At 42.4% G+C, this 12,531-nt stretch overlaps 1 protein-coding gene across 3 annotated transcripts in view; it reads right to left on the reverse strand.

The window, feature by feature from the left end:
- The window catches only part of mcu (mitochondrial calcium uniporter), a 59,885-nt gene extending 47,354 nt beyond the window's left edge, over positions 1 to 12,531 (reverse strand). For all 3 annotated transcript variants that reach the window (XM_076891799.1, XM_004556072.5, XM_004556071.5), the window contains exon 1: positions 12,353 to 12,531. In XM_076891799.1, coding sequence (XP_076747914.1) covers positions 12,353 to 12,469 — 117 coding nt within the window. In that variant the 5' untranslated portion in view covers positions 12,470 to 12,531. The remainder of the gene's footprint in view (positions 1 to 12,352) is intronic.

Genomic DNA, 12,531 nt, shown 5'->3' on the forward strand with positions numbered 1-12,531 from the left:
TCTCACACGTCGTCTCCTCTAAGTCCTCTCTGACATTTCCCATAGAAGAAGAGGACAGAACACAGTTTTCTAAAGGATTGGCGAGTAGGCCGTGATGCACTGGCCAATGAATCTGAATCAGGTGACAATATACATGCAAGGCATCTGCCAACTAAGAGTAATTTTTGAATGTATTGATTCATTATGGTCATTGTTTCAAGCTAATGGCCAGGACTGCTTTATAGTGCTTTTAAATTTACAAAGTTTTGTATAGTTTATGCACACATTAAATGAAAAATTCTAGACAGGGCAATAAGAATGTGTAATATAACATTATATATTATTAGAGCTTCTGCTGGAAATGTTGTTAACCCCAGCGACGTCAACCAGCAGGCGATTTGGGGGGAGGGGGTGTTAATGCTGCATTCAATTAATGTTTCAGCCGCTATAACACTAAGTGTGCGGCACAGACAGCATAATGGAGCTGTATTGGTTTAGGTGCATCTCTGCACGCACAGTAGGGGTTTAGTTCTTTCTGTACCAGCTAGAAAGCACAAAATCACTGTTAACACTGTTCTCATGTGTTAAATATTGATCTAGCAGGAACATAGACAGCGGCTAAACAGGTGAAGTATTAAATTACAACATTTGCCTGGTTCTGTATTCCTGTTATATGCTTTTTATGTTTCTATCTAAAAGGTTTCCATCTCAAAAAAATTACCTAGTGTTTTTCAGCCCAGTGGGATATCAACTTGAGCCACCCGGGCCATCGAGCTTGTAAATCATTGCATAATACAAAGTTTTCGACAAAGAACAATCTCGTGTTACCGGCACACAGATCTGGTTTCCAGTCGTGCTCTTGCATTCACCTGAAAATAAATACTTGAAATGCAGATATTGACAGTGTGTCATCCATATTACTACAAACACTATTGCTGAGCTGATAATACGCCAATCCCTCAAAAGAGACGTTCATCCAGCGAAAAGGAGACTAGATGGATTAATCTGAACGGGATGTGGTCAGCAGTGAGGGTACAAGAATAGATCAAAAACACTCAACAGTGTTTAATGCACAGTTTATCAACAGCAGCAATACATTAACACTTCTCTGACTCATATATAGTGTGATATTATAATTTGGCCATATCTCACAGGCCCCGTGACGATTGGCACAATATCATCATAATGAGATTATTAGATCAAAACCTCATGATCACGCAGAAGTATAGAGCACCATTACAGTGACCCTGTTGGTTTGAACGAGCCTCTAAAACCCCACCCATAGTGTACCACATAACCCCTCCGTGCTTTGTCTCATGTCCAATACCTCAGTTCAGCTCTCTGGATCAGTTATGTTTAATCCACACGCGTCTCCAGTCATTGACCCACTAGTGCTGATATAGGAGTTAATTAAAAGAGACAAGGCTCAAAGCTCAGACTCCCGATTCATTTAAAACAAGCAATTGAGAATTCAGAGGAGAGGGGCTTCTATCGGCAGGAAAACTGTTAGAATTAGGGCTTGTGAAGCCATGCACGGACACAAAAAGTAACACAAAAATAAAATAAAATATGAGCTTAGGTTACTAAGCTGCCCTTGCTGTGTCCTGGTGAAGATATATTTGTCTCTATCTGTTCCAGCCTATTATAAATATAACAATGGGACTTGAGGGCTTGGAGTCCATTGTTGGACAGAGGTGTGCATCTTTGTTTGTCTTCTCCATGGTGAAACCCCCATGTGTGCGCTTGTGTCTACCATGGCACCGGTACAATATGGGTAATCACAGTGCAAACAAACTGGGCGCCAGGCCGAACAGAGTGTCTTGTTTTATGGGGCTCATTGACTCCCCGGATGTGCTCAGACTCTGATCAATCTCAGCTGAAGCTCACATCTTGACTTCTAGTGGTGTAATGGGGATGTCATAAGCATCCTTCACAAAACACAGGCGGCTGATTTCAGACAGAGAGCGGGCTGGTGGTGCAAAAGCAAACGGGGCCAGAACTGAAGTTTGCGAGTCAGCCCTTTGGAGCTCTGGGGGATCAAGTGCTAAATTGTTGAATAATTAAATCAGATTTGGCAATTTAATGCATAATAACATAAAGCAAGCTAATTTTTCATTTGCTGCAGACTTCTTTCCTGCTCGTGCCTCGCAGAAACAGATCATTATGAACGTTATGGCACCCCACAGTTCTGCTCTCACACTCTACACATCCTTTTTCCTTCTTCTCATTCCCGTCACGTGGTCACGCATGCAGATGGCGATAAAGTTGCCATCATGGTATTTATTCCAGCAACTATCTAGCGAGTGCTACAAAAGAAGAGCAAGCACAAATGAAGCTCAAGAAACACACAAGCTGAGGACACGAGAGGAAGATGAGATTATTCTGAAAAGTAAGGACTTCCGCAGCCTCCAAATCTATTGGAGTCCACAGTACAATTGATTTAATATGAGATAAGGATTGATTTATTATATAATAAAATAATACAACATTCTTGGTCGTCTTTATTTGTTTGTTTAAAATCATGTGAATCTTGAAGTGTGCTTTTAAAGCACTCCTCTAAAAATAGTTGTATTTGTGTAAACAAATAGACTTTTTACATAATCTTCCCTGCTAGAATATTCTTGAGGACGACGCACATCAAATCTGAGCGCTTCTTTAATTTGCTTTTGGCCCAAAGCATGAAGTATCAGTACATGAGCGGAAGTCTACAAAACTCTGTTCTGACAGCTGTGGCTAATGCATGGCGACCGTGAGGGTAAAAGGAGCAAATAGAGGCAATGCTGAAAAGAAACAACAACCAGCAGACATCACGCCACACTGAGCCACCATGAGGAGACAATTTCTCTTAGGTCGACACGCGCTACCACTACCCGCAATGACCTCGACACAAGGATGATGTCACAGTGGCCCTCGTATCCTGTTTAGCCATGACTGGTGAAGGCCTCGCTTCACTAGTAACACAGCACGAGCAGGTTTTGTCATACAGATAAACTCTGAAACACATGCAAATTTCCCCCCAGCAGTTCTAGGTCCTGTGCCTCTCAGAGATCAGCTGGCTTTATCAGAGGAGACATTGGCTCACACGCTAAAAATCACCGGGACAAAAGACGTGCAGCCAGCTCGAAAATGTCAAGCTCTCGTGCCATTAACCCCGAGCATCGATCCAGCAGGAACAAAAGGACTGCTTATGAGCTTGTGCGAGTGTGCCGTTGTGTGTGCCGTTGTGAGGGGCCCGAGTAATTAAGAGTGCTATTAGCCTTGTTTAAGTTTGTCGGGATTCCGCTTGGAAAGTGAATCCACTGAGTCATTTGTACGCCTTAGTTGGCTTTCAAGGGCTGCCTCCAAAATCTGCAACACATGTTTTATTCTATTTTGGTTAAACTATAACTTAAAGGAGCACAACTGTGCAGTGAATGGCCAGTAATGTACTACCTATTCCTCCAAGAGACTCTAATATATACATAAATAATTTACAAAGTTACTATGCTTTGTCAGGCATGTAAAATGTGCTACTTTACCAATGCATGAAAGAGTCCGTGTGGAAGTGTGCATCTAAAGCTATGCAAAATAAATTCTGAAAAGGTACCCTGGAAGTCACAAAAGTGCTTCCAAGCAACAATATTTTTTGTTTTATTTATACATCTACTAGTTTCCTGGAAACTGGATAATGATCTTCTGAGTAAAACTCCAATTTCGAAGCAAAGACGGTTCCAGAGTTAGACACATGCAGGAATCTTTCCAATTCTGCTGTCAAAGTAATGGGAAAGTTGTAAAGGGAAGCAGCTAAGTTTCTGTTCTGTGAAATAAAGGTGAGCCTGAGGCCAAGGGAATCCTCACATCATAGATTCCCAACGTTCCTCTGAACCACTTTCCAAACATTACTCCATCAGCAAAGCGGGGCTCATTCGCACATGCTTCCATTTGTAATTAAGAACTGCCTCACAGTTGACCGATATCCCAGTTTCTTCTTTCCTGCTGCCTGTCGAGCAGTCGCGATTCTCCTCACACCACCCTGGTTATTTTCTGCGTTTCACTGAAAAACTGTAATTTCTAAACCTGTCATTTATAAACTCTAGAAAGTAATACTGGGCAGGCTCAGCTCAGGGAATCCAACAATGACTGGACTGATATGAGAAATTCAAGATACAGGAAGCTTTGAGACGTTTATACTCCATGGTCATATGCAAACAAAAGTAGGGCTGGGCCATATTATACCGTTCACGGTAATACCGGTATAATGTTAGGCAACGATAGGAAAATGAAATATCGCGATAGAATGGGAGTAAAACGCGCATGCGCAGTGCCTTTGTTTTCATACGCACATGGCCGATTGTTGAGTGAAACAGATGAACCAGAATTGGTTTGTAAAAATGGTGCAACTTCAGTGATGTGGAACTGGATTGGTGTTTGTCCGTCAGATACACGACAAAGCACATTTTTTTGCAGAACATGCAAGCGGCCGTTGTTATTGTCGTATTTGTCGGACTAAGATGCTCTTAAATCTGGGAGTAATCTGGGTCCTAAACTCCGTATGCTTCAGGTCAAACAACACTGCAGCATCACTTAGAGTTAAAAACTGTCTAAATTCTTTCATCTTTAATAAAACGATCAGCATTGCTGCTTTACCAGGTGTAACTATAAAGTTTAACTTCCAGGCATCCATGAAAACAAAAGTTATTACATTTAACGGAGTTAGAAGTTAGCAGGAAGCTAGCGGAAGTTAGCTCGCTAGTTTCGCTAGTTACCTAAGCATGATATTGCATGTTCTGACTGAGAGATTTCTGAAAAAAATCAAACGTACAGCTCTGCTATCACTTCCAACATAAATGAAGACAGGAAACTAAACAGCAGTGACGTTTGTAGGGTTACTGAAGTTGGGCTAGCTGGTATATAATGATGTGCTACGTGATCGCTAGCGACACAGCTATGTTAGCATAACATAAACAGTGAAGCTGGAGGACGAACACTAACACTTTTCCACTTATAAAAGTTAATGTGAAGGTTCTTCATGGTTAGAGACAAATGTAATCGCATGGCAGGATGCTGTAAACGGACCAAACTTCAGTCAGGAGAACAACTGAGATAATCCATCCACAATACGAGGTTAGTCATTAATATACTGCAACAACAAGGGAATAGAGCAGCTGCCAGAGAATTCAACATTAATGAATCAATGGTACAGAAGTGGAGGAAGCAAGAAGAATGAGTTTAATAAAGTTTGATTTATCTGACTGCTTTGTTTCGCTTAATGTGCCTTATAATCCCGTGCACCTTATGGTCCGAAAAATGCGTACTGCACACTGCAGTTTAATGTTGCAAAGCACCTCTTTTTAACTTCAGTGGATATTATACATGGTTATGCTCAGGATATGTCAGCCCATTTCTACTGGAAATGCCTTTTGGTTAAACTTTCAGCAAGGAATTTGCATTTGCACTGTTACATTTTTATAAAGCTTTAATGTACATAAAAACCAGCTTCTTGTTTAAGTGAAAATAAATGGAAGGTTGTCTTTTTGCGCTAGTAATGTTGTGGAGTTGTATTTTGTCTCGCATCAATTATATCGTCGGTTATATCATTATCGCAAATTTTCAAATATATATCGTGATAAATATTTTTGGCCATATCGCCCTGCTCTAAACAAAAGTCTTGCAAAAGGAGGAGAAAGACTGCACTCATGAGGTGCAATTTACATCCTAATGAAATAAAAGCACCCACTCTTTTCTTTTTTTATTTAATTGTCACCCCAGACTGTCAATGTGTCTACACAACATCCATCCAACTCTGCAGCTGCTCTTAATTCACCATGAACTTGAATAAACGATGCTATACCCAATCAATATTTCCAGAAGGAAAGGTCAACCCAAGCTGTATTTTCCAGACTCTTCATAGTTCTTCTGAACTGGTTTGTGACAGGTTGCAAATGTCCAGGTAAGATCCAGGTAAGAATTTACCCCGGTTACGCATGACGATGCCATGAAAATGACTGTGGACAAAGCAATGATTTCAGCGCAGCAAAAGTGAAGTATAGGTTAACAAAGTGACGGGACAACACGCGAGTCTGGAAACCGTTTCCCATAACTGTCACATATTTTTGACGAATTCGGGTAAAGCCGACCTTCACACAAGCTAAATCTGCCCGGTCTAATTTACACTGCTCATTTGGACCCAGCATTCCCACTGATTTGTCACAATAATGAGACCAATCTCATAACTAATGGCCTGAAAGGCAGGGCAGCTGATGACCTTCGGGCTCTAGTAGCAACCTGCCCTCCTGGCAGAGGATGCCACAAGCCCCCCGATCTGAGATGAGAGAGGGTAACCAAGCGATGCCTCCATCCATCATCACATTACGCAAGTTGGCCTAATTTAATGTCCTTTTCAGACCTGACTGCAGACACGCTGGGCCACACAGAAACATGGAAAGCAGCTAATTAGTCTACGCCAACAGCAGAGGTTCGCCAGTCATTTTCCACTTCAAGGATGAAATGCCATCCGGATTACTAATGAGGACTTTGTCCATCACGACAGTCTCACCCATTGCAATGCCAAACGTCACCATAATGAGGCGATAACTGAAGCATGCAGATCCTCGCTACAGTAAGGTGCTGGATCATTAAAATAATAACTGCACGGTAAATGCAAAACAGGAAACAGATCGAGTGCTACAGTAGCGACCACACTCGCTAAATACATAACACGGCAGACAGCAAACAGGCTGCAAATGATTGGAGCTCCTCAGAGCCTAAAAACTGTTTTGTTTTTTCCTTCTTTATGCCGATGAATTTGCTAAAGTTCACCTTGTTTTTTTAAAGGCAGTAATGCAGAACGTAGTAGTTAGAAAATTCACAGCTGGAGTATTTAGAACATTAGGCACACACGCTTCTACGGCATCCTTCTAACAGGACTAACCTACAACTGTATTTTAAAGCAATACTCTCCAAAATGAAGCCAGTAAACTGTAGAGAAATGAAAAGAATATGTTAAGTTTCTTTTTTTATATTTACAGAATTGTACTTATTATACTACAAACAATGACATACATATGTAATGTTACACAAATTTTACTACATGTTCATTTGTGAGTGTATGTGTGTAAATAGAGCAGTAGGAACAGAAAAAAATCCCATGTGGGGCAGCCCACAGTGGGTTAACAAGGCAGAGACAGCAGCCAAAAAGAGAGCACTGGGTGATTTCTCTGGGGCGCACACAAACCTCAGAAAGAAGAAAAAAAAATGTCAAACACGCTTCTTGCTATGGGCCGTGTGCCTGTGCTCTCAGCAGCTCACGGATCATTAAGGGCCAGTGAGCGTCAACTAGAAAGCAAGTTTGCTAAAAGATACGAAGCAGTGTGAATGAACACAGCGGGTGAGAAGCTTCGCCTCCTAGCACGTCCACACACGTGCACACAGGTACACGTGCACTCACTCACACACAAAATAAGTATTGGACACGTCACAAATTTTCTTGTAAGTGAACACATTTCTAAAGGTGCTTTTGACATGAAATTCTCAGCAAATTTTGACCAGTCAAACTCTCCTGTCAGTGTAAATAAGCTTAACTACACATTTAATCTATGAAAGATTTTGATATAAGAACAACAAGTGCAAGTTCAAATTGATGAAGAAATGCTACGTCAACATCAGTACGTCTCAGAAAAACTGAGACGTACTGATGTTTATGTAGCATTTCTTCATCAATCTGATGAAGAAATGCTGCTTTGGGTTGAAACTGTAGGAAAAATATCTGGAAAATCTCAGAAAACGTTTCGTTAGCTTTTGTTATTTAGTTGTTTATCTATTACTTATTTACTTTGGTTCAGTAGGAAAAGCTGAAAAACACAGTTAAAAGTCTAAAATGTATATCATCCCTCACATTTTCCAAAGCTGCTAAGCTGACCAGAGTGGAGTCTTTGGCTGGTTGATTCTGGCCCCTGGGCCTTATGTTTGACACTCCTGTTTTAGCTGAACTGTTTCACAAACTTGTCGACCTAACTGTAACAGACACAGTGAGTCACCCTGCCAAAATCTGTAGATGGAAAAAAGGCCCATCCGCCACATAACTCCTGAACCACAGCAGACCCTGGAAATTACTCTGGCTACCACTCGACAGGGTGACCGCCACCAGAGCTGACAGGAGCTCTGTCATTACTACGGCCGCTAAAGCTATCAGCTTTTCATCACCGTAATAAGATGACAACACACACTTGTCATTTTGTCTGGTGTTAAGATAATCCATGATCTTTTCACGACACTGCCACGAAATGCCAGGAAAGGTGCTGCAGCATGAGCCTTACAGACAGGAAAGAGACATAAGTCTGTACTGCCTGAAGCTTCAGAGCGAGTATGCGTCCACATTCTGGTGTTATGAGTTACTGAGACGCATTTAGACCCAGCCAGACTAGTTCATGTCCCTGGCAGAATATAACCCACAGTGGTACCAGTTTACTGTCACGTCAGCTTAATAATTAACACCCTAGATACGTTTTACTTCAACTAAATGAGGAAGTGCACCTCTTTATTTTCAGCTCATCTCTAAATTAACTCTTTATCTTTTATTAGGCTACATGCACTTTTACCTCAACCTTGAGTAAATGAACTATTTTGATTTTATGCTGGCCCAACAAATTAAACTGCTGCGGGTGCTCGGCTTGGCCTGATTGCTGGATTTGTTTTGATAAAGACGCATGATATATACCCAGAAGCCACTTTTGCTCTAAAAAAAAAAAAAAACAATCAAGAGATTTCAGGAAGTAACTACGAACTTGGTAAATATCTTTTTGGGAATGAGGAAAATCTATTTAGAGGAAATCCTTTTCTGTCAATGTGGCATGCTGTGTATTTTAACAACATTTACTTCTTCCCCGCTTTATTTGTTCGTTTAAATCAGGATTGGCAGGAAGAGTGGATGGCACGACATAACAACTGGCACAACCGGCATGTTATTATCTGGTTTACCTGTTTCGACCTTTCACACAGTGTTGCTCTGTTAATAACCAGATGATTTTTGGACAGATTTTATGCAAACAAAACCAAAAAAAACAAATGCATGCGGGTCACAGCTTGGAACAATGTCTATACGTTAGTGGGTAGTGAATCCAGTCACAGTGTCTCAAGACACCCGTTTGACTAAGATAGGTTCCCAGTGAATCGGGGTAAACTAACATGCCCGTCTGGCAAAACAAGATTGGTTGCCTCGTTGTTATTTCCTGTTCATTACTCTGAAGCTCACTATCTCAAACTCATAAACACTGGTGCTAGTGATCTTGGCTAATCAGTTTTTCAAGCTCATTATAGGAACAGATATGGTTTAGACTAAAAGTCGAGTCACACTGCAAACTTTTAAAACAGTCTGAATATAGCCAAACAATAAGGGCACTGCTGACGGTTCTTTCAGATTCTTCATATGGGATGCGTTGCATGAATTGCTTTCATGTATCTTTCTGACATGGTTTCACTTCAGGTTTTTAGGGTTTTGGGTCATCTATGATAAAACTAAAACAGGACTTTATAAAAGTGAAATCACTTAGCGTCACGATAACCGTCACTTACAAAGACAATGAAAGCCCTGCGAGAAAACTCAGATCAGCTTTCTCACCCACTCACCCAAGAAAAACTCATCCCACTAAAAACGCCCCTGTGTATAGATAGTAATCCAATATCAGCTATGTTGACCACACATTATTATCACTTCTCTCCTGCTGAGCTACTGGCCATGATGTGATAACATCTGAGAACAGAAACGAAGGTCATCGTTGTAAAACCCAAATGTCATAAACAAACGGTCTCTGAATTGCCATCAGTTATTTTTCACACAACATGGGGTCATACACCTGCCAATCATCTGACTGCAAACTGAAGACTGGACTCATTAAGTAGCAGATAAATGGCAGCCGAATGGACATTTCCCCCATCACTTCATACCATATACCTGTTTCCCCCCTCAGTCTGTAAATGTTGGATCGCTGAGTCTGAAACCAGTTTGTCCGTGAATGGTAGAATAACATTGATGGAACTGCCATTGCGGACACGTCTATCAGTCATTCAGCTATCTTATCACCCTTAGCACAGCCACAAGCTTAGAGTCACTCTCTTATCACACTAATCCGGACAAGTTCAGAGCTGAGTCTGTGAAGGCAGCACGGATAAATTAGTTTACTCCTTTACTGATTGGATTAAAAGCCAGGAGCGGGCCTCGGCCCCCCCGGCCCCAGCTGCTCTAGTCTCCAGCTGTTCAGCTTTAATGAACATAGGAGCTTTAATGTAAGTAAATGACTACAAAAAACAATATTTAATGCCTTTTATTGCCACATTTTCCATTAAATCACATATTTTAGATGCAAGATATGAACATATTGACTATCTCGCAGTACAGAAACTCCTGACTGATTTATAACCCTTTTACAAGGAGTATTCCCAGTGACTCGCCACTCCTACTACACATCAGGAAAGCAGCATCATATATGACAGCTGGCTCAATATTAATCTAGTGCAGGTTAAATGCAAGCATATGGAGTACACTGTCTCCTTTGCAGCCCCATCATCAGAGCCATTACACAGCTCTACATTTCAAGTTAGGCTCTAGAAACCATATTTAGGTCTTCTTTGAAACACGTGTGCATACAGCCTGCATGGAAACTGTATGCATCCCACTGCAGCTTTAATCAACACTAGTGCCGAAACACGGTTTCCACTGGAAGACTCACAAATGAATACAGAGGCTTGGCTGTCACAAAGTGACAGGCCCGCGTTAGGGGCCGCCGCAGCAACGCTTCACTGGACGGAGACACAATATGACAGACAAACAACACTACAAACCTGGGCAGCCTGAAATAAAATGAAAACTTATTAGCGGCCAACTCTGGCAAGAGACAGTGAGTAGTAACGTGCTTAAAACAGTTAAGGCTTTCTTAGAGATGGAAGAGGCCAAGAATATCAATTCAGACTCAAATTTTTTCACTGTAATAGTTCACAGTGGGTGATAGTTCACAGTGGGTCTAGTGTGGAGATATGGAGTGTGTGTGTCTCTTCTGACAGCTCCTTAACCTCCGGGCTGGCCTGCTTCGCTGAGAAGGAAAGCCTCATTTAATTTCATAAGGCCTGTGGAAAGTGTGCCTGAAGATGGTGTCAGAGATAGAGAGAAAGACAACAAAACTCTCAAAACATTACATCAGTACTTCTAACTACTGCAAAGACTTCCACATTCCCAGAACCCCATCCTGGGCTTCTCCTCCCTCCTCAGGCTGCTGCTGGAAAGACTCACAGTTTCCTCTGCCTCTGTGACACCCCCCCTTCTGACAAGGGGGGAGGGGCGGGGGTGACAGAGGCAGGAAAACGCTGTGCAACTATTGCATGGTAGTGACAGCTCTGTAAACGCAATTGCCTTCCTGTTATTGTGAGCATTGTTGAGGGTGCATCCATTACTACAGTGACCATGTAAAGAAAAGACCTGCATCAGCTTGCAGGAATACCTAGGATTTCCCTGATGAATGGGGAAACACCCACAGGGAGGGGAGAAACAGCAGGCTGGCTGGAGAGTCTGACATCATCCAAGTACAGACTTCCATGTTTCTGTGAAGCCTCATGTGTCAACACTGAGTGCATCTATGGATAACTCTCTTCAGCTCTCTTGCAGACACACACACACACACACACACAAGCACAACTTCCTCCTCAGGTCTGGACAGATGTTCATTGTTCTGAGTTTCTGCTGCTGCACAAACACACACCAGGTAATAGCAGAGAGATGGGGCTAACCATCAGCCACGGGCTCTCAATCACACCTTTACTGCAAAAGCACAAAAAATAAGGCATCCATACCCTTCCACAGTCAAACCAACCCTAGCAGGTACTGCAACCTAGAAGCTCAAACTGGGTCTTATTCTAATTCATATTCGCTGATCAGAATGATACTGGGATTAACATATGCCTGCAAAGTTGAAGGATTTCTTCTGGGTTTTGGGTTTGTTGTTTTTTTTTTTAAATCACGGGTTATGAAGCTTTTGAGAGGCGAATGTTTGAAGGCTAGTTACAGTAAACGGCGGGGCAGCAGCAGCGGGGTGTCGATGGGTTTCAAGTGCTCCAAAAAGCTGCATTGCCTCTCTGTCAAACCTCTACGTCCCACCGTGGATTAAAATATCCACGCGACACCAGGTTGGGATACGTATCATGACTCGTCGTGTGCCTCACCTTTACGTGAAGCTCGACCTCAAAGAAATAAATGAAGTGGGGGAGATATTGACGCTAGTTAGCTTCACTTCCTTAGCCAGCCCCGCTTGCCTTCTCTCCGGTCCAGCCTCGCCAGCTCGGTCCCTACCCCTCTCTCTCTCTCTCTGTTTCTCTCTCTCGGAGCTGTCTCAGACGTCCTGGGACTTACCGGTCTTATATGCTGATGATGCCGCTGTGAAGAGACAACAAGTGCGGGGCGGCTGCTGGCCACCGCTCCGCTGCTCCGGGACAAGAGGAGTACTGATCTACACACTTTCACAGCCATCTCTGTAGTGAAAGCTCGCCGTGAAGGAGACTGCTGCGGGCGGGCGGACGGAGAGGCACCGA

This window comes from Maylandia zebra, linkage group LG13 (assembly GCF_041146795.1).
Source record: "Maylandia zebra isolate NMK-2024a linkage group LG13, Mzebra_GT3a, whole genome shotgun sequence".
Taxonomy (NCBI): Eukaryota; Metazoa; Chordata; class Actinopteri; order Cichliformes; family Cichlidae; genus Maylandia; species Maylandia zebra.